The sequence below is a fragment of the Venturia canescens genome, chromosome 10, assembly GCF_019457755.1.
Source record: "Venturia canescens isolate UGA chromosome 10, ASM1945775v1, whole genome shotgun sequence".
Taxonomy (NCBI): Eukaryota; Metazoa; Arthropoda; class Insecta; order Hymenoptera; family Ichneumonidae; genus Venturia; species Venturia canescens.
In genome coordinates, this window is record NC_057430.1 from 10,874,465 (window position 1) to 10,899,205 (window position 24,741).

At 39.6% G+C, this 24,741-nt stretch overlaps 3 protein-coding genes and 1 long non-coding RNA gene across 7 annotated transcripts in view; 2 read left to right on the top strand and 2 right to left on the bottom strand.

Moving 5' to 3' along the window:
• Positions 1-2,889: 2,889 nt before the first annotated feature.
• hoe1 (hoepel1) lies at positions 2,890-10,162 on the bottom strand. Of its 2 annotated transcripts, XM_043430870.1 has the most exons (17): positions 10,005-10,162; positions 9,476-9,585; positions 8,868-9,024; positions 8,706-8,786; positions 8,439-8,565; positions 8,160-8,232; positions 7,873-8,069; positions 7,533-7,805; positions 7,358-7,429; positions 6,092-6,223; positions 5,709-5,963; positions 5,275-5,604; positions 4,957-5,190; positions 4,376-4,634; positions 4,201-4,294; positions 3,468-3,599; positions 2,890-3,280 (listed from the first exon to the last, which is right to left on the bottom strand). In XM_043430870.1, the coding sequence occupies exons 2-16, from the start codon at positions 9,567-9,569 to the stop codon at positions 3,515-3,517; spliced, it is 2,463 nt and encodes an 820-aa protein (XP_043286805.1). In that variant the 5' UTR covers positions 9,570-9,585; positions 10,005-10,162; the 3' UTR covers positions 2,890-3,280; positions 3,468-3,514. The 2 variants fall into 2 exon arrangements, with proteins under 2 accessions (XP_043286805.1, XP_043286804.1); XM_043430869.1 differs by lacking the exon at positions 2,890-3,280 and having other exon boundaries at positions 3,312-3,599; positions 10,005-10,161.
• A 925-nt stretch (positions 10,163-11,087) lies between these two features.
• On the bottom strand, positions 11,088-18,275 carry LOC122417399 (uncharacterized). The gene is made up of 2 exons (XR_006262284.1): positions 18,147-18,275; positions 11,088-11,466 (listed from the first exon to the last, which is right to left on the bottom strand). It is a non-coding gene; the product is annotated as an uncharacterized lncRNA (long non-coding RNA).
• Positions 11,460-16,151, top strand: LOC122417395 (uncharacterized). Of its 2 annotated transcripts, none has more exons than XM_043430878.1 (2): positions 11,460-11,596; positions 12,887-16,151. In XM_043430878.1, exons 1-2 carry the CDS (start codon positions 11,548-11,550, stop codon positions 14,632-14,634), a joined length of 1,797 nt encoding a protein of 598 aa, XP_043286813.1. In that variant the 5' UTR covers positions 11,460-11,547; the 3' UTR covers positions 14,635-16,151. The 2 variants fall into 2 exon arrangements, with proteins under 2 accessions (XP_043286813.1, XP_043286815.1); XM_043430880.1 differs by having other exon boundaries at positions 12,890-16,151.
• A 145-nt stretch (positions 18,276-18,420) lies between the features above and the next one.
• plx (PTB_TBC1D1_like and TBC domain-containing protein plx) overlaps positions 18,421-24,741 on the top strand; it is a 30,959-nt gene continuing 24,638 nt past the window's right edge. Inside the window, exons 1-2 of one of the 2 annotated variants that reach the window (XM_043430865.1) lie at positions 18,421-18,888; positions 22,132-22,386. In XM_043430865.1, coding sequence (XP_043286800.1) covers positions 22,273-22,386 — 114 coding nt within the window. In that variant the 5' untranslated portion in view covers positions 18,421-18,888; positions 22,132-22,272. The remainder of the gene's footprint in view (positions 18,889-22,131; positions 22,387-24,741) is intronic. The other variant, XM_043430868.1, reaches the window with a different exon arrangement.

Genomic DNA, 24,741 nt, shown 5'->3' on the forward strand with positions numbered 1-24,741 from the left:
CCACGATCGTTCCTGCTCGACGCTCTTCCGCGTACAATGCCAATACTTTTTGCTTCACTGTCGCCTAGCAATTATTCATCGTTTATTCACGCGATTCTTGGAAAACAAGTATCAATAGAGTGCAACGAAGATGTGACAATATTGTTGTCCACGCTTCAAAGCTTGATCTTTTAATCATTAACCCTCGCACTGTTGTTTTCGAGCTCAAGCAGAATTACCTTTTAATTGTACAAATGCGAACGTAATTGATTTGTTGATCGAGTCAGATTGCGAGGTAAATCATTTCGAAACAATAAATTATTCAATTATCACGATTCCTCGATCAAGTCCTCTGTCCTTAGAGCAAACATTTACTTTTGTCGATCGAACAACTTGGACACAAAACGAGATAGAATAATCGATGATTATTCGAGTCCAAAGTTTCGATCGGGTTCTTTGAAGGAAGCAGAAAACACAAAATTTGACATTGACATTAAAGTATGAAATTTTGGTAGATTGGATCGTATTTGAACGAAAAAAAATTACGTGACATGAAAAAATTATTTTTTGTATATTTTTGAAAATCAGTAATTTCAATAACTATTTTACAATAAAACCATAAAAATATAAATGTATATTATTTTGATTCACTTTAACTATCAAATTAGCTTACAAAAAGTGGAAAATTATTCAAAAATGAAAACGAAAAAATCGCTTTAGAGAGTGCAGAGGGAAAACACAAGGGGAAATGAACAAAGAAAAAAGTATTAATAAAAAGACAAAAGGTGGTGACAGGAATGGCGAGTGCTCATTACCAATTTCGTTCAATCTACAACGTGCAATGTATCTTAAGGTAACTCCTGTACTGGATGCTAGTCAAATGAGTGCTCAATTTTCAAAACGCTTTTAGACCAAGTTCAACGTACCGATTAAACTTATTGTTAGTAGACATGTATTCAAGCATATCTTATTAACGTGTAAAAACATTAAAAATGATAGTTTTGCAAAACTATCAACTGATAGATGCAAATTTCCATGACGACACATTTTCACAGGTATTTTTCAAAGAATCATCTGTATTTTTAAACCGAACAAAATGAACGAACAAAATGAGACTTGTTGCAATAAAATCGATCAAAAAACGCAGATAATTCTTTGAAAAGTACCAGTGAAAATGTGTCAGCGTGGAAATTTGCATTTATCAGTTGATGGTTTTGCAAAACTAGCGTTTTTAATATTTTTACATGTTAATAAGATATGCTGTGACACAAATCCACTAACAATACATTTAATCGGTACGTTAAACTTGGTCTAAAAGCGTTTTTAAAATTTAGCACTCATTTGACTAGCATGCAGTACAGGAGTTACCTTAATTACTGGCAAGACGATCGTCTCGAATTTTTCCCCAAACTTTTGTTATACACTGCATTGTTATTGTGTACTTTTTCATAAACTTCGTAAGAAGCGTTCATTCGTTGTAAGGAAAGACAAACGATTTTTTACGCATATTAATTTCTTCATATTAAAAGACGTTTATCTAAATAACCAATAAGAGGAACCCTTTAAAATTTGATATGCGCGTCAGTCGACTACCCTTTGAAAAACTGTGTAAATTTCAAGACTTTCTTACGAAAGTCGTTTCATGTTTCACCGTTTCACCTTAATGTATAAAAATTAATGAAAATTCTTATGAAAAGATGAAAAAATGAGTATTATTAGTATGATTATCACAGAAGCAAACTTTATATGAAATGAGAGTATTTTTTCTTCGTTTTTGTGCATTAATTAAGCAGAAAATCATAAAAAAAAACTTTAGGACAAAGAACAAAATATTTTTTGTAGAATCGTGTAATCGGCACATTTTCATTCGGAGCCAGGCGAATGGTGAAGGTTAAAATACTAGGGAACATTCGATAAAATGGATAGAAAAACGAACTCGAGTGCCGAGAACAAGTCCGATCGTTCTTGATCGTGAAAAAGACAAGCTGGAAGGCTAATAGCGTAATGGGTAGTTGGAAAAAACTTATAGCAATCGACTACGAAATCCACGGAGAAAAATAGAGAAAAAAGTGGCCGAACGCAGCGGGGTCGGAGGGTAGAGATAAAAATTCATTCGGAATCGGTCAGCAGCAAATAGTGCGTTTACTAGTGCAAATTAGAAAGTCACGGGAGGTAAAGAGTGTCGAAAAGCACAGCGCTCGAACGATCTAACCCTGGTACTTGGGCCACTTTAAAGTGGCGTGTTCGATTCTCGATTTGCGGTCTGTGTCACGTGGTTTCTTCATGGAGCAAAGCACATTGGGTAATCGTGGCTGCGTGACCGTAGAATCCGCGCTGAAAAACACGGCAATGAAAAAAGGAATCCGCGTCGACTCGAGTTACAGGCGCACTATTTTTTACCTATTTTTCTTCGTATCCCCTTGTTGTGCAATTTTCATGTTGTTTTTTTCACTATTTTCACCCGAATCGATCAATGAACTTCGACGACGGCGAGAGAAACCGGAGATTCTCTGGAGTACGCGAGATGAAAAAATTGTGAAACGAACTTAAATAAGAGCGATTGCCGGGAGCGAGCGAAACGCCTAATTTCGTCGTTCCTTTTTTGCTGCTCCAATATTTCGTAGACCAATTGAATATCGGCCGTTGAATAATCAATTTGTTCACACTTCGATTTTTTAGCCTTTCTGATTATCGAAATCCATTACGGCGAGAATTAAAAAATTTCTGATCACCTTTTCCACCGAATTCTTCAGATCGTTGCGAACAAAAAAGACCGCTAAAATCGCCGGGCCCACAGTCAATGCAGTCAGCACGAGCAATCTTTTTTTTGGTTTATTCCTTGTACGATGATAAATTAAATAGTTTCATTTTAAAAACCCGATATTCTTGTTTGCTCACGAATTTTGAATTTTTCTTACATATTTTACCGCCTTAAATTGATTTTTTGAACCTTCCACCGATCATGGTTTTTGTATGGAAATACGAGGATGTTGGTGTACGATTTTTCAGCAGGGTTTCCAATTTCGAGGGTATTTTTTGTGGCAAATATATTAAAATATGTAAAATTCCTTGAGAAGAATTATTGCCTCGGTTAAAAAACGATTTTTGATTTTTCCTCCTCGAATTAATGTCAAAATTCGTTTTTTTTTATCGTCTATAAATTGAGGAGACTCGACAGTACCATCCGACAGAAAACGACGTCGCGTGCAGGAACTCGATTGATCGCAGCATACTGCGCCAGGTAGAGCCACAATTTCATCAGGTGGAAAAATCTATTCGGTCGTCGATAAAGCAGAATTCTCTGTGAAACAATTTTTTCAATAAAAATATAGGAATTTATTAAAATTTGAAACTTGCAACAAATAACAAGAAATAATTAACAATCGACGATCCAAAAATAACGATAAATTCACGAATAATAATGAACAAAAAAATGCAAATTCGGTTTGTTCGTCACACCGTTTGTCTTTTAGACACGATTTACATACGAAACAAATATGTAGCACATCACTTTTGGTTGTTTTCTCGAAAGCGATCAGTTCCAATCGAAGACTACGTGGCACACGATCAAATATACCGTTATGGTTGCTGTGCTCGAAACCATTATAGGAAAACCAACCCTAATAAAAAAGAGCAATTCTCGTGTATTTTATAAATTCAATTGAGTGGAAAATGAATGTTTCAAGAAAGTAATCGAAGAAATAATTGAGTGAGAATTTTTGATTTGCCAGTTTTCTGTAATGCTACCAATGAAGTATTTAATTGTCTCGTTCATTGAATAGATCTTGATTGAAATTACACAGCAGGCCAAAAGTTCATGAAATGACTGAATTGGCTCTTCATAGAAACCTCTAGAAGGTCAGTCATTTTTTATGACTCAAAAGCATCCGGTGCGCAGTAATTTCATAGACGAAAGATTGTCGATAAATTGCTGAATAAAAAGTTTAAGAATTAACCATTTTTTTCTTTTAAGGAATCAATTTATTTGCTTTTCCCCGTCAAGAAAATTGATTCCTCGAAAAATTCGTTAATAGAACGTTGAATTTCATTGGGCAATAATATTCAGATTTTATGGCTGTGGAATTAATCGAAAAATAAAAATAAAAAAATGGAAAATAAAATTTACACGCGTTTAGAACGATGAACGTTTGATAACCCGTCGGAGGATATTTCGATGAAACGCTGGATTGGGCAAATAGTTGAAATGAATGGTAAACTCACTTGAAAAATTTAACGAACGAAAATCGATAACCGTGCTGTTCAGCGACTCCGGCGCAAACAACGTTAGCGGTCGCTCCAATGAGAGTGGCGTTGCCTGGTGGGTTAAAAAAACATCTGAATTTTTGCCAGACAAAGAGCTCAAACGATTGAAGAATGAAAAGTTGAATTTTATTACCTCCGAGACAAGCCCCAAAGGCGAGGGCCCAAACCAACGGTTGAAGTGGCAAATTGAGCTTTTCGTTGTTCGCCAAATTCGTTGAAATTCTGACCATCATCGTTGCCAATGGCACGTTGTCCACGAAAGCACTGACCAACGCCGAAACCCATAAAATCAAAATAATCGCAACGCCGAGACGCGATTCTTCGCTAACAGTGAAAATCACATTTTCCGTTAGCTGTCCGACCCATGTGATTAGCCCCAATTTTGAAAGAGCCTAAAATATTTGAAGAAATTTTAAAAAACTTCTCGAACCCGTCGAAATTAGGAGAGCGAATAATTTTCCAGAATTCAAAAAATTATACCGAAAATTCTCATGCAACTTTTATTGACAATTTGACAAATGAAAATTTGTAAGAGTTTTTAAAGTTGAATTTTAACAATGTTTTTGTTCGCTTCAGAAACTTGAAGATTGAATCAACCAAATTTTTGTCCTGTCATCGATTTTCATTTTCTTCGCAACGATTCGTTCATTCGACAAAAGTATTCTTGACCATTTTTATTAGTCGATGTAAATAAGTCTAATGATTTTAACTTACTTCCATGAGGACAAACAAGGAGGCGAAAAACAGTAGAGTGCTCCACTCGACTCTGGCAAGGATGGCTTCGATATCCTGAAAATCAGCGAGGACCAGGAGCAAGAGAACGCCGAGAAGGCCGATCCAGCCAAGGGAGAGATGCAAGCTGGGCAGGTTGTGAAGGAAAAATAGAAGAATGACGAAAGTGAGGGCGATGCTTGATTTGATGAGGAGCGATCGGTTCGTGATTGGGTACTGAAAGAGATTAAGAAAGCAAAATGTTTGAAAAAAATATTTGGGAGTCTTCGACGAGGGTGAATCGAGCGAGAGGAATTTCACCTTTTCCTGAAGTTCCTCGAGGGTAGTTTTGTACTTTTCCATAGCGACGCTTCCGGTGAGTAATTTTTTTTCGAGCAGTGCGCTCAACCGATGAATTTTTTTCACGAGAGTCGAACGCACGAGATTTTCCTCTTTGCTGTAACTTGAGAGGCTGCAGGCAGCTCGCTGCCAAACGGCGATTTCGTGGCGCAGTTCCTGGACGTCTTGAGGCTCGTCGAACGTCAAAACCGAAACGTCTCGGAAGATAAATCGCAGTTGGGCGTAAACGACAGCGAGGACGATCACCACTCCCGTTCCCATGTGCAGCGTGAAAGTGCCGAAGGTTACGCCCTTCGCGAGAAGCAAAATCACCATTAGAAATAAAATTCGGTCAAAAAATTCTTTCCTTGATAAATAAACGCGAGAATGGATCGGAGCATGGAAAATTGTTTTACCGCAGCGGCGACATCTCGGTTCGACGCAATTATGACGTTCGGTGGATCCCCGACAGGCGTCGCGGCTCCTCCGATATTAGAAAAAACAATCATAGCCGTCAGGATCGGCACAGGATTCAGTTGCTTAACTTCGCAGAGCCTTATGGTCACGGGGGTCATGAGCAAAACGGTGCTCACGTTGTCGAGGAAGGATGAAATGAAGGCAGTGAAGAAACAGAGGATGTTGATCAACGGCCACAGTTTCCCACCGGTTACCTGCACAAGTATCTTCATTAGCTAAATCGTCGCAAGTCCAAACGATTATTCGACCCGAATGCCCGTTTTCACCAATTTTTTCCATTTATTTTCGATATAAAATCACAGACAGAGATCAATGGGATTACTTTGAACGCGTAGACTGCTGCGTAGTCGAATATTCCTGTCTCAGCAAAAATGGCGACGAGTATCATCATCGAGAACAGAAGGAGGAGGGTGTCGATGTCGATCCAAGATATGAGCTCCGCCATCGAGGGTCGCTGGTTCAAAAATCATGTCTTCGTGTCAAGAAGAGAAGCTTGTGCATTTTATTCCTTTAAATTCCACTCGAAAGTGTTTTCTTTTCTTCATTTTCATCGAGATTTACAGACTTTTTACTTTTCATCAGCGAAAATATCCACTTTTTTTTATCCCAATCCTAACTGATATTGTAAACGCGAAAGTGTCTTCGTTCGTTTGTTTGTTCCTTCACGCCCTAACTAAGCAACCAATCTACTCGATTTTTCGCATAGAAATTATTGAAAAGACGGAGAGAGTGACATTGGCTAGATTGGGCGATGGAAAAATATTAAGGTGGAACGGTACCATACATCAAAAAAGAGGGATTATGATGCAAATGGGTAGATACGTGCAAAAGTGTGCAAACTATTAGCTCGCGAAATTTTAACGGGTTCGGCCATACCGTTTCTGAGAAAGTTGAATTACTTTGTCACATCGAATCTTATGGGAAATCGTTAAAAACGGAAAAAAACGTTATCGTTGAAACAGTTATTTTTTCATCCAAAAGTACACGATTATCATGTTTTTCATGTAAATTGAAAACCAGAACTAAATTTTTATGTTAAACCACGCCTGAAAGAGGTTCTACCTTAAGTTCCCAAGGGAGATTTACGGGACGGGAATATTCGTATTCGTACAGTAAAAATCGCTCTCCTTCCAATGCTCGAAATTTTCATGTCTAAGCAAAATTATTCTCGACAACCGATGAGCGCGTTTCCACCAATTTCTACACAATCATCGTTTGGCCGATAGAGGACCCGAAAAAAACGCCGAAACCACTTTTTTCCTCCCACTAGATATTTGTTCGAGTACTTCAGGGAGTTAGTGAGTTGGAAACGACGTTGAAAACATGGATATTAAGCCCGTCAATATTTCATGAGCAAAGCCACGAATAGCAGCCCACAAGTGTTTGCCCTAGTGCTTAAACTTTTGGCTCTACCGCAGCTGGCTAAAGCGCCTCGGAAAACATCGAAATATCGAGACTCAAATGTAAATGGGAATAATGATAATGCGGCGTTGAGGATGTCTGGCATACTTAACTCGAACAAAACTACATTGAAACGATTTATCATACGCATTTGCTTATGATTAGATAATAAAACAGGACGATTTACCGCGTCGAAAGCAGTCAAAATGGCGATGGACATCGTCGAAGCCATCATGGCTGCCAAAGCTCGGTGAATGACCTTTCAAGGATAGAAAAACGAACATTTATCTTCAACTTTGTTTTTTCTTCAAACTTCATGTTCGCGTAGCGTCTTTTTGGGGGATTTTTTTTTTAATTTTCACCTCAAATATAATGACGATGTAAAGACCGACGAGAACGCAAGCTCCGTAGGCGATTCCGTCCTCGACATTCGAAGGGAAAAGATCGTAAGCGATCGAGATCGACAAGTTCGTAGGTAAATCGGTGGCCACCTTAACGACGATGCTTTGCTTCGAACTTGCGCTGCATTCGTCGGTGAGATTCTTCAATTCGAAGATTCTTGTCTGCTCCGTAATGGGCGCCAAGTCGATCGCGTCGACCGGGAAAATCGGCACGATCCACTCTTCCGTAGAATTCTGCAAGAGAACACCGCTCTCGAGAATCATTTTTGGAAAAGTGCTATTCAAGGGAAATTTTATTCACCATCGAGCATCGAAGGTTCTGGTGGCTTTTGACAGATGCATTGTCGCTCATCGCTCGCCCTCCCGTCGCCTCCAGCCAGACGATCAACCGAGGCGTCGTTCCACTGGTTTTTATGTGACCATCGGACCCCGCTATAAATGGACCCTCGAGCATGATGCTCACGCGAGCACTCGTCGGATCTTCCGGAATTGGGTAACCTAATTTTTAACTCGCTCAGAAAAATATCGAACTTTTGGCGCAGTCGGATTGAACATTTCGACAAATAAATTCTCAATGAAAAAGGATACTTTCTATTCGACCATGCGAAACTACGACGTCCGACATGTTTGGAACCTTCGGACCTTTGGCCATCAAAACAACCTGTTTCAACAACCAAAATCACTTGATTCCTGCTTCGGAATTTTTCAGTCTAATTACAATCGAATTCTGATTCGAAACTGATTGAAAAATCGAGTTGTGCTCGTCGATTTTTCAAAAACCGATGTGCGCTCGAACATTTTTTTCTAATATTTTTAAGCTCAATTTTGAAAAAAAACGATTCTATTGAAATTTCGAGTTTGACTTGCAGTAAATGTGATCCAGCAACAGATGAGTAACACTAATTTCGAGTAGCGATAAACAGGGCTGCGGTTTTGATAACTCCGACCATGAGCGCCGAGGTCGTTTCCTAGTTCGGCTGCTGCGCCTTTGATCCTGCAATCATTCGTTATCACTGTTTTCACGATTTCGATCGAAATCGTGGAGATTTTTATTCCGATCAGAACGATACGGATGTTTACAAGTTTCTCACGATTTCAATCGTGGAGACAAACACTTCGAAAAGATTTTCTTACTTTGTTGATGGCGACTGATGAGCGGTTATCGACATGTTTACGACAACGGTGTCCTCCGGCTTTGGCCCGCAAAGAGATCGTCTGATAAAATGGAAAATTCTCATCAACGAGGGGAACAATCTTTTTTTTATTGGCGGGATTTTCTAATGAAATTTCGCTCACGAGTGTCCTGCAGTGAGCGCGATCCTCTCATATTCGCGTTGTATCGCTCCTAAACTCGGATCGAGACGAATACACTCCGGAAGCTGACACCATATTCGGAGAACTTCGTCCGAAATTGGGCCGAGAATTACCGAGCCCATCAACGACGAGCCCGTTCCTTTCGATCAATCAATATCGTCTATCATAAATCTATCGATTGAATTTAATTTTTTATGAACTTTGGAAGTTAAATTGTGGATGTTTATGAGATTTTTCGGTTTCTTTTGCTTCGTGGGTTTGTTCCTCGATGCTTTTTTCAACGAATTCATACGAGCAATCGAATCGTTCGACTTTATGCATTTGATTGGAGATAAAATATTGTTTACCGATTTATTTAGATCGGAAATATTTTTTGAATCGTTTTAGATCTTCGTCAATTTTTTCACGATATTTTCTTTCGGCGCTGCAGCTTTGAATGTTCCTGACAAATTTTTGGTATTGAAAGATCAGTAAAACTAAGAATTCGTTTAAAAAAATGATTTTTCCATCCACAAGTTTTCCTCGCGCTACTGTTCTCCATTCTTCCCCTCAGCATTAAAAGGGCGGGAGAAAAAAAGTGTTTCATTTACCTGGTGTAGACTGTGTGATGCTAAATCTGGAGCTTCTTCGAGCGAACTTTGGAGTTTTGAGAACATCTTCATCGTCGCTCAAATCGCTTCCCATTTCGAGTTTTCGTGTCCTGAGAAGGTCAATCGATTTGGAGAAAAAATTGAAGAGAAGCGTTGCGAAAAACCGGAGCAAAACAACGAAGCTTTCCAGCATGTCTGAAGCTTTGTCTCGAATGCTCCGATCGATTTTATCGCCAATTAATGAAAACTCTACGAGAGCTCCTCGCCATAATTCCCGGAGTTTTCCGAGCCGCTTCTTTTCGATGTCGCGATGTTTCTTCGTTCGAAACGAGGGCTTTGTTTACGAGACGTTCGCGAAACTTTGGACTTATCGTTTCAGAGGCATTTTGAACTCGCGGATTATCCGATTACGATCGATCCACGGTTGCGAGGCTCGGGGAACGAACAATCGAGAATAAGAGCAAAATGGCTGAGGAGACTCGTTGTCGATTGAAAAATACGATCAAAATTTACTCGAGCTGCCACTCACCGTGCTTCCTCGCCTCAATTTTATTCCTCTTCACTTCTAAACTATGGCTTTCGCCATAAAACTGTTCTGGAAGTTCCTAACGAAGTTTCGATGCTCAGAATTAACGACGTTGTTAGAATTACTGCTCTGTAGCACAGACGGCACAGAACTAAGCTCTCGGTACGGTTTTAACCCGAAACTCTGTGCTCCATCTAGTCCATTAATATACACAAACAAAATTACCATTATCTGTGTTTATATTTACAGATTTTCCATTGGAGCTTGTACATTCGCAACGTCACAACGAAGACGGAGTCAAATTGACTCACGATTTCGTATTTGCTCTTCTTCGAAGATGGAGCGAGAGTTAGAAGAAAAATGATCCCCTCGGTTCCATATTTCGATGCTCGTTGGTCTTCAGACAAATTTACTTTTATGTTTAATCATATTTATTGAGAAAATTTTGAAAATTGACACTATCGATCAGTAATTCGAAAAAAACGTTTTGAAATATCGAAAGAGCAGCTCGATCGTGCAGTTTCGTGGGGAGGAAAAAATATTGGATTTGTAGAGCACACGAAACGGAGAAATAAATTTTCATCATTGAAATTAACAATTTTTTCAATCATTTTACGCCAATGGAGTAACTGTGCAAAAGAAATTTGAATGTTGGCTTGTTCGTATCGATTGGAGAAAAATGTGCAGGCTCAAAATCGTCATCGAGTCAGTGCAACGAGTTATTTGACGAAAAAACAAGATTTTATTCCACCTTTTTTATAGAGTCATGGGAAAATGAGAAATAAAAAATGATTTTCGAATCGATAAAGTGACGTGAAATTTTGCAGCGTTCCAAACGATCGAGAAAGATTCTGCCAACGTATAATTTCAAGTGCAAAAAGTTTGGATCGGCGCCTCGCCATCGTGAGAGAGAGAGAGAGAGACTTTGGAATTTCGGAAGATTTCAATTTTGAATATTTCAGGCAAACTTCGATGACCACACTCTCGAGAAAAAAAGCCAGCTCGAGTCCTCGTGCGCTCTTATGTACGCGCGAATATGCCGGTTCGATGGCTCAATTTACGTCAAATCAATTCATCCAGAGGCAATAAAACACGAATGAACGATTTTTATTTACATTGCGACTGTGTACAAAGGCAATAATTTTGAATCGCTTGATAATTACATTGAATTTTGGGAGACCGTAATTTTCATAATTGTTCGTGCTCAGGCAAACGCGCGTCGGCATGCGTGATACGAAAATCGTATGTAAAGCAAAATCAATTCTCGCTTCGAGAAATGCGATTAATTAATCGTTACGTGGATAAGGCCTCCCCACTCTTGCGTGTGCTTGCATGAATTTGGCACGTACACCGATCGGTCGATGCTCGAATCTCTGCGAGGGCGGTCCCTCGCCCATGTCTCCAATTTTGGCTATTTAAGGGGGTGTTTGTCACCCAGGGATCAGTAAGAGCTCAGCAATCGAATCTGTACAGTGAAATAAAGAGAATTATTAACGATCGTCGAATCGTTGATCAAATTCGTTAATTCAAATTCGAACTCAAAAAGATGCGGTTTCTCGTAATCCTCTTTTTCGCCATCGTCGCAGTGGCGACCGGTGAGTAAAAGCACTTTCAATAGTTGAGAAAAATCAACAAACTTCGCCCTCAACAAAACTGACGATTCCGATCGGGAAAATCAGGATTGGAACCCCTTAAGGGGCTCACCCCCTTAAGGATTTTGGGGTCTTCTCACAATTTTTATTGCGGCGAGGGAAAAAATAGACTTTTGAAATTTGAAGGGTTTATTTATTGGTATTTCGACCCTATGACAAAATTTTTTAACTCTGATGTCTCGGGTAAACTCGGTGTAAAACTACTCCACAGAAAACCAAACGGAAGATTGGTTGATCTGAGATGGAGAAACCGAAGAGCATTTTGATTCGTAAAACCTGAACTAAAATCATACAGAAATATTCAAAATTGAAGGATTTTCGGGCTTTGAAGGATTCTTGAAAATTGAAATTTTGTTATTCAAAGTACGAAAATCCTTCAATTTCTAATATAGTCGTAGCTTTACTTCCAAGTATGCCCTTTCGGGTTTTTACGCAGTTTCCTCCTATTTACAAAAATCCCCGCTTACTTACTGGAAATCTGTCTTTTCCTTTCCGTATCCTTTCAATTATTCTTTTCCCTCACATTTTTCTCATCATCCATTTTAGTCCGCTTTTATTTCGCTGCACTCGCAAATGTGTGTTAAAGTTTCCTCTTCCCTCTCACATTTTCTACATTTGTTTACCCTGTTTACCATTTGGACCTTTCTCTTCCTATGTTCCCACATTCAATGTCTAATATTTGCGTGTACGATTTTAGCTCAGAGGATAGCCACTGCTTTAAAAATCAAAACGCTCTTCGGTTTTTTCATCTCAGATCAACCAATCTTTCTGAATCCTGGAGACCATAGAGAAACACACGAGTTTCTGTGGAGCAGTTTTGCACCGAGTTTACTCGGGATATGAGAGTTAAAAAATTCCGTCATAGAGTCGAGATTAAACCCTTCGAATTTCAAAACTCAGTTTTTTTTCGAACCGCAAAAAAGTCGCGAAAAAATCCGGCTGCCTGACGGGGGCGAGCCCCTTAATATTCGAAAATTCTCACCCGATCGACCCACGAGTAGTTGGAACTTTGGAACTTTGGAGGTTTCGAAAGAGCTCGCTCGGTCAAAATGATGAAAAAATAATCATTTGAATCTGCGATTCTGGAGTAATGTTCCAGTAACTTTGTATATCGCATTGACGATTCTAAAAATCGAAACGCACGAATGAGCAGTTCTGCAAATATCGAATATTTCGTTTGCCGCTGTGCCGTCGAAAGATGAAAGTAAAAAAATGTTCCTCTTGATTTTTAAGCAGCCGTAGAGCCGGGTGAGAAATCGGAGCCAGCGCAGCAGTCGTGCGAGCCCGGAAAACCGTTTATGAACTACTGCAATCGTTGTATATGCGAGCAAGATGGAACGCCGGGTCCCTGCACGAGGATGTATTGCGACAGAAAACTGTGGAATCGCAATGGCACGATGAAAGAACTTCTCAGCGTAATTTTGGTCGATGACGAATGGGAAGATCGTCCGGACTATGAGAAGGAGGAGAATTCCGGGGATGCGAGAGACGACGAGGAGGAGGAGCGTCTCGACGACGAGTCGCGGGAGCGACTCGTTCAGAAGCGTCAGGTTTGCGTGCCAGGTACAACCTACCGAAATTACTGCAACACTTGCACCTGCAACGAAGACGGAAGCTCGAGCAAGTGCACGAAGATGAGATGCGGGAACGGCGAGTTCGAGAGAAACGGCCAGAGGCCCTACGTCCATTACGATTTACACTTGCGTAAGAGTCCGACGGGCTCGAAATCGAACCGTGACGGAAGTTACGTGGACAACGGCCCCGAGACCAGGGACCTTGCCAGAGCGGAAATGGCGGTCGAACAGATTCGGAATTTTGCCAACATGGGGTGCGAGCCCGGCAAAAGATTCATGCACTATTGCAACAGTTGTCGTTGTTCAAAATCCGGAATCGGTGCACGTTGTACGACCAAGGCTTGTCCAGCCGACGCTGACAAGAGGGACGGGAGCTTGAGAGCCGACGCGAGCGAAAGTAGCACTGCGACACCAAAGCAGCCTCAGAACGGCTCCCTTTCCAGAAGGAAACGCGATTTCGACAGCATCGATTTCGCAACCCTCAAATGCGAGCCCGGAAAAAGCTTCAAACACTATTGCAACACCTGCACGTGTTCCTTGACCGGAGTTGGCGCAGGCTGCACTTACGCAGCGTGCCCGCCCGACCTCTATAATCTCGACGGCTCCTTAAAAACCACCACGACCGAAGAAAGCGATAACATTGACTTCGCAACCATCAAGTGCCAGGCTGAAAAAGAATTCAAACACTTTTGCAACACCTGCAGGTGTTCCCGGAGCGGAGTAGGCGCAGCCTGCACTTATAAAGAGTGCGCGCCCGGCGTCTACTATCGAAATGGCACTCGCAAAGCGGCTCCCCTGCAGAGAGAACGCTGCACTGCTAAATGGTGCGACCCCGAAGTCTACAATCAAGACGGCACTTTCAAAGTGCCAATAACAGTAGGAAACTTTAATTTTCCAGCGATTAAATGCGAGGCTAGAAAGAAGTTCTTTTACCATTGCAACCGGTGTCAGTGCTCCGAAACCGGCGTTGGTGCAACCTGCACCAATAAAGCCTGTCCATTCGGCGTCTACAATATCGATGGAAGTTTGAAAGCGAGAGAAAATCATTTGATTTTTGAAGGCATGACGTGCGAGCCTGGACAAAGATTTCCAGACTATTGCAACACCTGTTCGTGCTCCCTCACCGGAGTCGGTGCGAGCTGCACCAACAGAATCTGCCCATATGAGCTCTATAATCGCAACGGCAGTTTCAAAACTATTACGAGGCAAAATAGCGACGATGATTTTGCGCACATGCGGTGCTCCCCCAACGAGTTCTTCAAACATTACTGCAAGGATTGCTGGTGCTCGGCGACGGGAATAGGAGCATCTTGCTCCGATAACGCATGCACGCCTGGCGAGTACTATCGCGACGGTACCCCCAAAGTGAGGAGGGATCCGGCCTACTTCAGGTACGATTTGGACTAGGATCGAGAGCCGTGGATTCCGGAAATTGAGTTTGCGCCGCCCGTTTGGAACAGCACTCCAGAATTTCCGATCTGCCCGTCCAACCGAAAAACACAAACGCTTCGAGGGGCCTTGGGTTTCAGCGAACTGGCAAAGCGTCCCCAGAGCTCGGGGAATGGATCGATTTTTCAAATTCTTTTTCCCGAGTCTCATCAACTATGTCCTGCGACAACTTTGGAGCGATAACGAACCTATGAACCCGCATGTGCACGATTAAGGGTGTATACGAGTGCGAGAACTGTTTTTAGATAGCACTCTAATTAATTGGTTTTACAAGCCAACATTTATTTTCTATGCCTGTGAAATTTCAAGACTCTTTATCGACTGTTCAGTTGAGATATATTAACAGTTGAAAAATACAACCATCTTCTTCACGCCTCGACTCGAAAACAACTCTGCTTCAAAATCTTTACTTCAAAATTCATAACGTCTCTACGACCACTCGTTTATAATCCGTATTCTTCAATGTCTCTACTCACGATGCGATATGTTCTGAAATCATGATAGAGATATTGGGGATTAAATGTCGCACAGGAGTAGATATTTTAAGCAGGATAGACGTTCTCTACGCAGATCAAGCAACTCCGCTCTTTAAACATGTATTTAGAGGAGAGCTGTTGTTGAATACATTTACTGAGAGTACAATCGTCGACCTGCTGCGACATAACTCGACTCTGATAAGTCTACTCGACAACATTTCCACTGTAAAGATTTTTATTTCATGCATGAATGACGTCTCTACTCTTCAACATGTCTAAGCGGATAGCACAGATTGATTGGGTTTGTTGTGAAATTAGAAATTGGGTTAGTGAATTAGAAATGTTGAGTTGAAGACGACAAATGGCTACAGAATCTTGAAATTTGTCAGGCCCATACGTCACTTGTCACCTATGTCATGTTGTCAGTGGAAGTGACAGCTGTACTTTTTAAGGTCATATATGCGGTGACCTCTGACCTAATCTGTCAACTGACTATTTTCGACGTTGTCAAACGTTGCCTTTCCTCAGTGTACTAACGAATAACGTGAAAGACTCGAAATGAAGTATTTTCTGCGATGCACTCAACTTAAAAATTATTTACCATTGAAATATTAAGGTAAGAGTCGCGCGACTCTATGGTCAAATGACTATTTATTAATCGTCCAAATAAAATAGGTTATAAGAAAGTTTTTCTGTATTGAATAAATCTTAGGGCAATTTAAACTGTGTTCGTATAAATTTATACAAGATCGTATTTAATAATATGATTAGAAATATCTAATGATTGCTTATTTCACTCGGTTTTTCAATATATACATACAATATATATCGGTTCTCTTCTCACCTGACAGTCGAAAGATATCCTAGCCTCCAAACTATATGTATACATTCTTAAGGAAGTTGAGGCATTAGAATGATGTCACCGCTTTTAAACCGATAGCATCTTATAAAGTGAAGTATAAAAAAAAATCAGTTAAATTTTCAAACAGTTTAGGAGCGTCGTTGCTGAGAAAAATCAATAACAATTTGGGCCAAATAACATGTAATCTTATGGAAGTCAAGACACATTCGGTGATATCTCTGTTAAAAATGATGCTAAAAATATGAAATTTTTTGGGCAACATGAGCAAGGCTTGCCGAATAATGTCAATTTTTTTCAGATTTATTAGGAGATTTGCTGAGATTATATTAATAATAATCTGTTTTCCCTGCAGTTTTTTGAGGCTAGGATCGTCACTGTTCGTGTTTTCGACTGAGCTTTCACCAGTTTTTCGTCTTTTTTTCCCCAACTTTTCTTTAAAGTGTATGCAACATTGCTAAACTGTAAACTGGCCTAACTTTTGAAAGGTACAGGTCATCACTTTTGGGTAAAAAAAATGACTGTACAGCCTCAACTTCCTTAACGTTGCCAAGTATATCGAGCCACTTCATGGCAGTCGATCTCTTGCTATTTTCTGAGTTTTCATCGAGATTATTTTAAAAATTCTCTTCGAATGAGTCGATGGCCCTATATTTTTATGGTAACATTGGAATCTTTATAATATAATCTATGGGGAGCAATTTCAACATAAACTATATCTAATCGATAAGGAAATGAATTCTGCAATCATACTGTTGGCGGGATGGGTTTCTCATAAGATGCCGTGTTATATTTCCATTTTTGGTCGTAAATTTCTTGATATAATCTTCGGTAACCTATTAAATCCTTTAGCCAAATGAAAGCTTATCATGTAAAAATAATATAATTTAAAAATCACGAGTTCGTCTAATATCGATTGTCGCCCGACTCCTACCTTAAGATAACACTTTTTTTACTGATATTGTGCTATACATGAGATACTGAGGTAAAAAAAAATATGAAAAGAATGTCAAGTGACTAGTACGACACGAAACTGACCTTTTATTAGCGTTATATAATCGTATGTGGGAGAGTTTCATTCGCTCTCATTATGGTAAATGAGAATTGAAAAATCATATTCATTGAATGGCTTCTTAAGTAAGTCGATTATTAGTATTCATTGATTCCGAATATTCGTTTATTCGCTCAAACATTTGCACAGATGGTCCATGCTTAATCATGCTCGATTTCACACATCGAAATCCATTTTCAACACTGTTTCTTTTCTAATGCGAATTTTTTCATATTTGTCACGTTCTCAGCGACGATTTTAGTTGAATTATTGACGTCCTGAAATTTAATGCTCGATAGTTCACTGGTTTTTTATTCTTATCTGGAATTTAAGTGTAAAGCTCTTAGAACTTAATCGTTCGTTGGGTTCTGTAATTTTGCAAAAGTGCTGGCGCCCATTGATCGACGAATAAACAATCAAATTGCAACAATTTTGTCTCCTTTTTATTCTCTTACCTTTTTCCAAAAATACGATACGAAATAAATGAAGAAAAAAAAAATACAGGGAGAACACTTGATAAAAATTGTCGTTTTTCGAATTTTATGGTCCTTTTTCCCCAGATTTTTTCACAGTTTGCAATAAAAATTTTTAAATATTTAATAAAGATTTTTGAAATATCAACGGGACAAAATTTTATGGTGATTTCGGAAAATTACAACGAAATAAGAAAAAATCGTTTGCGAAATTAATAATTTATGCAACTTAATAAATGATGCGGCCTCTATACACGGATTTAATTGATTCGGTAGATTTTTTTTCCGAAATATATTTTCAAGTAGGAAACTCAATCGATAACGCTCTCATGGTAATATTTAACGTTACCGACGGAGTAACCGCTGGGCCTTACGTTTGGATGGCGATAGATGGCGGGAGCGGTATGGAAAAATGGCCAATGGAGGACCGATCCATAACCGTGGAATGTGAAATGTGGAATCATGGATTGGCCGTGGACTAGAGGCTTTGGTTGGTTTGCTCGTGCGCTTGAGGAACGATTATTTTTCCAGCCAGATATTTCGGGCCAACTCGTTGGTCGGTAAACACAGTATGAATAATTAAGAAAAAAAAAAAAAAAATTAGCGCGTACTTATCGTTCAACGTGAAGTCTCGGAGGACTGCGCGTCAACTAGTGTTGAGGACGAGTAGAGAAGCGAAAAATGTCATGATTGAAACGTGAATACACTCGAATCTTCCGGTAGAATTGTTTTTTTTTTGAGTGATCATAGTGCACGTTTAGACAGGCTCAAAGAAATCGAAGTGGAATCTGTGAACACGAGTGTGCGCTAGTGAATATCGTTGTTTTATTAATATTCGATGTCGTTCGGATACAACTCTTCGAAAAATACGATTGACAGTTGAACGGAAGCCATTCACGCGCGTTACTGATTCAAGAACGCGAAAAGGAATAATGCTTCGAGTCAGCTGTACGAGAGCGTCCTCGTTCCGTTCCAAAAACGCGGACGATCGTTCTCGCTTTGCGTAGGCGATTCTCTTCGATGAGAAAAGTGCAAAAATTGTTTTTTCCTTTCTTGTTCGACTTTTCGAAACTTCGAGTTCATTGACGTCTCGCCACCCTCTCACCCTACTCCCATCATCCCCCTTCCCCAACGCCATTTTTTCGTCGTTGACGCATAGAAATTACGAATATGTGAAAAATCTCGAAAACATTCGAGGACTCTCCTCGACGATAATCGTCTCCTACGACAGTCGATCTAACGGTTTTTAGTAGACGACGGAAGGAGAAGAAGACGGAGAAAATAAAATCTGATCTCCTACACGCGGAATCTTCTCGACGCAGCGCAATCCCTTGCACATCTTCCTCACTTCCGGTTAGTGTAAATGCAACATTTTTTATTCTCTTTGTCATTAATTTTATCAACGCTCAGTGTGGTCAACATCGATGTCGACTGAAAAAAATTCGAATGCGCTCGACATCTGTTTACAATCGTCTCGCAGCTCTCTCTTTCTCTCTCTCTCTCTCTTTGTCTTTCGCTCTCTCTTTCGCAATAGCCATCTGGTTCATCTATCGGGTGAACCAACGAAAAATAGTGAATTCGCAGAAGAGTCATTGTCTGTCATAATACATCTGATAAAAAAACTTCGAAACTCGATAAAAATGAAAACAACGCTTAGTATACGTCACGATCGACTCAAAATCATTATTTTTTAACTGATTTTCTCGCTATTTTGGTTGTACGTTTCGAAAACTTCGACGATTTTTTTCCATTAGAATAGATTTCAGCAGAATCATACGCACACTTATTTCTTTCAATACTTTCGTCATATTTTACGAAGCTTCCAAAAAGATAGTGCACACGGAATACCGTAAAATCGTATAATTGCGTGAAAAACGATCTCATTTGTAACTTCACGCAACAGCTACTATAAGAGCGTGTGGCAAGTGTTACGAAATTCCCATTATTATTAATATGCAAGCTACACACATTAGAATTTTGATACATTGGTTCGAAACACTTTTTTTCAACGATAGACAAGGTACGCCGGGTGCGCACTGCTGCCTTTGGCATGTGTACGTTTCCAACTTTTTTTCACATTTATACGTTCACATGTGTTCCCTGATAATATATATAATATGAGGCTTATCGGCCAATTCCGACTCGGTTTAACACCCGCATATACATATGTGCAGATAGAAGGCTTATATGCTTATAGATATGAAAAAACTCTCAACATATCGCGTTTATAATCTATTGAGGCCTTTGTTGGCCCATTATCATGTATTTTCCTGCCTCCCCCCTCCGCGCCTTTTTTTTCTTCGCTTCGCATTTGCGTACGCAAAGCGATTCTATCGCCGTCATATTTTTCGGGTTGTTTATTCACGTCCTTTGGTTGATGTTCTATATGCAAGAAAATCACTGCTGATTTGTGCAAAGTTGCGGGACAGTTTTTTTTGAACGTTCATTTCGACCTTATTTTGACTTTCGTGACGATTTTCTTTTCAGTTTTTATTATTTTCATAAAGTGAAAGCATTTCGACGAAAAGAGGTTAGGAAATTGCAACCGAGGCGGTTTACGTACTGGAGCGTCGCGACTGAGTGAGACGCTGAGTTTAATAAGAGACAGAATTACTATAGATGAAAGCGAAAACAGACTTTATAACGTTCTTGCAAACAAACATGCATATTCACTGGGTTTTTTCGCCTGTGATGAAAGGTCACGCGTTTGCCCTGTTGTCCTTTTCAAGCATTCTTATAGGCAAAGATTGACATTGTGCACCAAATCTTTTATGGTGGCAAGCCGCTTACGGGTTTTTTCGTAAATTTCGTCGTCAACGGATTTTCCCCGGTTAACGATCAATCGCTCGGCCGGCGACCCTTCTGGTGGCCAAGAAGGCTGGCGGTTCTTGAAGAAAAGCGCGTGCGGACCAATGACAATGCGTGTCTTAAATTTCGCATGAATTTTCAACTCCCTCCCTTCGAGTGGCAGTAAATCGAGACTCCTTCGTTTCGAAATAAACGAGTCTACACAATCGAACGCACACAAATTCATTAGTGTCGCCGAGTCAACTTTACGAACAAAAGAACTTGTAATATTTTTGTACTTGAATTTAAGGGGACCCGGTGGTCTAGGGCACGAAAATTTCACCGATTTTCACGATTTTTTTTGCCATTAAAAATGTAAAAACGATGTTTCAACTTTTCGGGCTTATTACTACGTTTATTGAGCATACAAAAATTTTTTTTTTTATTTTAAAAACAATATTTATTATTATAAAAATGCCGCTGAAGGTGACCCGCTCGAAAAATCGGACCCGGGCGGCGTAGGTGATTTCGACACTTCTACTCATCTGAAACACAAAATTCAAGAATATTCTTAATCAGAAAGGGTGCAGTTATGGTCGCTACCAGAACAAATCGAAAAAAAATAAGAATTGACAAAATGGCGCGCTTTTGATAAAAAAGTTCGTAAAATCGGCTCTGTTTTCACTAGTTTTTTAGTGCAAACAATACGAAATTATTTAAATAAAATTACGATTCTACTTCCGACGATAGCCTTACATGTGTGAACAACATATCCAAATTTCAAGTGATTCGGTTGTATAGTTTTTTCATTTCCCCCGCGATATTTCCAAAAATTCAGCTTATTTTCCGCATGCAAAATTTCACAGTATATTCTTAAGATACTATACTTTCGAAATATCGAAAAAAAACGACTTTTTGAAATTTCTAGACCACCGGGTCCCCTTAAACTTCCAAATATGTAGAGGCAGTGTATCCGAATTCACATTTCTTTCTACGCGAAACAGTAATTCTTTGTTAATTTAAAGTGTGACAGTGGTTCACTTCTTTGGTCACATATCAGTGCAGTGAGATTTACGACCTCACTGTAAAATGAAAAAAAATCGCGAAAGACGTTGACCCAAAACACATACGTTATTCGGGAATTATTTTTTAGTCTTTTTGAAGTTTGTTTTTTGTTTTTTGTTTTTTTTTTTTTTCATCGTAGCTGGAAGTACGATCAATTTGAAAATACTTCGATTTAACATCAATTCGCTTATGTTCGACGAAATAAATGTGTTTTCCTTTTGTGTTCGCGAAGTGATCACGCAATCGATTAAATTTATGTAATATTTCGAGCCAAGTTAGCCACCGCATGCTCATAACGTTTCGATTCCATCACAATAACAATGCTTCGAACAAAACGACGCGATACGAGCTCGCCGCTCGCCCGGACTCCAATAACAAACGATTCTCTTTCTCTTTTTCTCTTTTGTGTTACGCGAGGCTCGCGGACGAAATTGTCAAACAGATATACGGCAGTCCGATACGAACGATGGATGAATAAAAAACGCGTTCGAGCCGGGCTGCGTAATTGACACGAAGGAAATGAAAAAAAAACCTGAAAATTATTGGTAGAAAAAATAATGAGGGAACGGAGACAAACTGAAGGATCGAAAAAAACGGGCGCTCAGAATTTTTTGTGCATTCCGCACTTGAGGGAATATTTGTAAATTTTTTTCTAATTCGTAAAAAAATTGAGAAAAAATTGAGGATAAAAGAGACTGAAGAGAGTTTTTTTTAAACGTTTTACAAATGAATTTTCTCCCTCAGGATTGGCTGAAATTTTCAAAATGCTCTGAATCCAATTCCTTGGCGCACGAGGCTCCCGTTCCGATGCTAAATTCCATGAAAATCAAGAGATAAAAAAGCACGAAAATAAAAAAAAGAGAAAAGAAAAAAGGAGAATTGACGATGAAGCTCGTACCGGCGGATTACGTGGGCTCGACCGTGATGGACCGGAGACTCAGTGGTCCAATGCTACCGTGGATTACCAGCGAGATTAAAAAGAGAAGCACTCGCGAGAGGGTTCGTACTCGATTTTTTTTAAGCCTCTCGGCGATATCCAAAGCCTTCTTCCTTACAGTCACACCTGAATGAAATCCTGGCCATTTTCATCATTCAATCCTCGATTCTTTTGAGGCTAACGTTACAGAAAAAGCAAACAATTTCAAAATGCAGACAAATTTTTCGAAAAATTATCCAAATTTAAGAAAAATTTTCAAGTAACTGTCAAAAATTGAATGAATTCGCAACGCTACTATTCCGAGCGATTTTTCTTCAACGAAATGTCGAAATTCGTCGAATTTCGAAAAAAATGTGGAACTTTGGACTCCCAAAAAGTTTTCAGCAATCCAGTGAATTTCTTTGCGAAAATTACTGGCTAATTTTCCGGAATAAAAGTTCACAAACGAGACCCCCCCTGCTCGGGATTTTTCTAACCTGCCAGGGCAATTTCCCTCGAGATTTCTTGACCGAGAAACGCTCAGACGAGGCGTGAGATTTTTTTATTCAAGTGCCCGTTGCACTGGCGTTCATTATGGTTTGTAAGTATTAATAATGAATCATTATACTCGTCTTGTGTTCGTGTGTGTGTGTGTACAAAGAGTGAGAAAAACGTTGGTGATTTAAATCTTTGGCAAACCACCCTCTCGCTTTTCTCCTCGTATCGAATGCCAGTCTGTGGGAGGAGAAAAAACATGCAGGCAAGTCGCAAGGGGGAGGGAGAATTCCTTGAAATCACTTCATAATGAAGCCTCGGTACAGCCGAGTGCAAAATCGTTTGAAACTTCATTCCCAAAATGAAGAGATTTTTCGGTAACGAGCTCAAATCAATTTCCTATTTTCAATTAAACTGAAAATTTTGCGATCAAAGAATCCAATAAATAGAAACTTGATAAATGTCATTTCGAGAAAAATCGAACTCCTCTTTGTGACAAAATTCAACATCAAACGTCCAAAGTTTCCACTTAGAAAATAAACCGAAAAGGGAGATTGGAAATACGAGTCAAGAAAGCAAAAAATTTCGAAACTGCTCAAGTGCGAGTCGCAAAATTAATTTTCTACGTCGAAAGAAAAAAAAATTGTCTACAATGTGTTCAAAAAATTTCGACTCTCGAACCTTTGCAGTCTTTCATCATTTCATTATTGCTCTCCCCGTCACAGTTAGCGTTCCCGAAATGGCTGAATTCCTTCAAATTTATTACGAAAAAAATCGATAATGTATCGAACGAAATGGAATGAAAAACGATGCATCATTCCAGGAGCAGCCAAATTTTCGTCGACTGTTGAAACATTCGAGTAAAAAGTCACAGAGGAATCGATCGGAAAATAAACGAGATGAGAAACTTTCGTAATTTTGACTGTACGAGATGATTATCTTTGAATTTAGCGTTCCACTGAGCCTCGCGTGTTCTCCGCGCTCTTACAATTTCGTAGCTTCTATTATATCCTCACGGCTCGGTAACGTGTGTCCGTATGAAAAATATGTGTATCTCCGACCCCTTTTAATGTAATCGCATACATTAACGACGAATAATCACGTTTGCAGGGGTACATAATTTCTCTTTATTCGTCTCTCGTTTTCTTGAAGAAGAACGAAGGAAAGAAACACGGAAAAAAAAACAAAACTGCAGTCATGAGCTTATCGTTCACGTAACAAATTCTGCAACATCCTTCCTCCTCGTCCACATTTTTTTTCTCGATGTTTGGATTCACACAGTTTTTTTTTAATTGCCACTCGCGATAAGTGGCGATAATTATACGACTGCTTTGAGCCAAAGAAAACAATCCACAGTTCTCCTTCATCTCTCCCCTTACACATTTTCTTTCATCCGTTTTACTTGTTCATTTATTTATAAGACAATTGATAAATTCAAACAAGAAGGAGATAGCTCGACAACCGCACCCACGTTGCACGCCACTCAACCGTGAAACGAGAATTGCTTGACGCGCTCTCTCTCACTCCAGAGAGCCAGACGTTGATTCATCGCCAGAAGGAATAAAAACGTACATTCATTTTTCTTGAGGTTTTGTTTTTTACTGCCTTTTGCACGCTCAGTTTTGAACTGCTCGAAACTTTGGAGTGGAATAACAATTTGCAGTTTTTTTTCGATTTCCTGGACGATTTTTCGAGCTTACATTCTTTCATTTTTTGGGAAAATTTTTTTTGAAAAATTGATGTGGTCGGAAAAGGTTTTCCAGTCAGGAGAAGAGCGATCGTGGTTTCGTAATCGTCGAAATGACTGCACTTCAAGCATTGGCCTAAAATTCATTCGCAATATTCGGCCATTCGTCCAAGTCGGAAAAATCGTTTGCACAACTTTGCATGCGCGCTTTCACGACTGCCTCGTGAATTTTTAAATTATTTTTATGCTTAAAATG

Excerpts from the sequence above, each read along its gene's own strand:
- LOC122417395 (XM_043430878.1), top strand. The coding sequence starts at position 11,548 with ATGCGGTTTCTCGTAATCCTCTTTTTCGCCATCGTCGCAGTGGCGACC. Across the intron at positions 11,597-12,886 it reads CATCGTCGCAGTGGCGACCG|CAGCCGTAGAGCCGGGTGAG; the intron begins GTGAGTAAAAGC and ends TTGATTTTTAAG.
- hoe1 (XM_043430870.1), bottom strand. The coding sequence starts at position 9,569 with ATGGGAAGCGATTTGAGCGACGATGAAGATGTTCTCAAAACTCCAAAG. Across the intron at positions 9,025-9,475 it reads CATCACACAGTCTACACCAG|GAACGGGCTCGTCGTTGATG; the intron begins GTAAATGAAACA and ends ATTGATCGAAAG. Across the intron at positions 5,605-5,708 it reads ACCGAGATGTCGCCGCTGCG|GGCGTAACCTTCGGCACTTT; the intron begins GTAAAACAATTT and ends CTTCTCGCGAAG.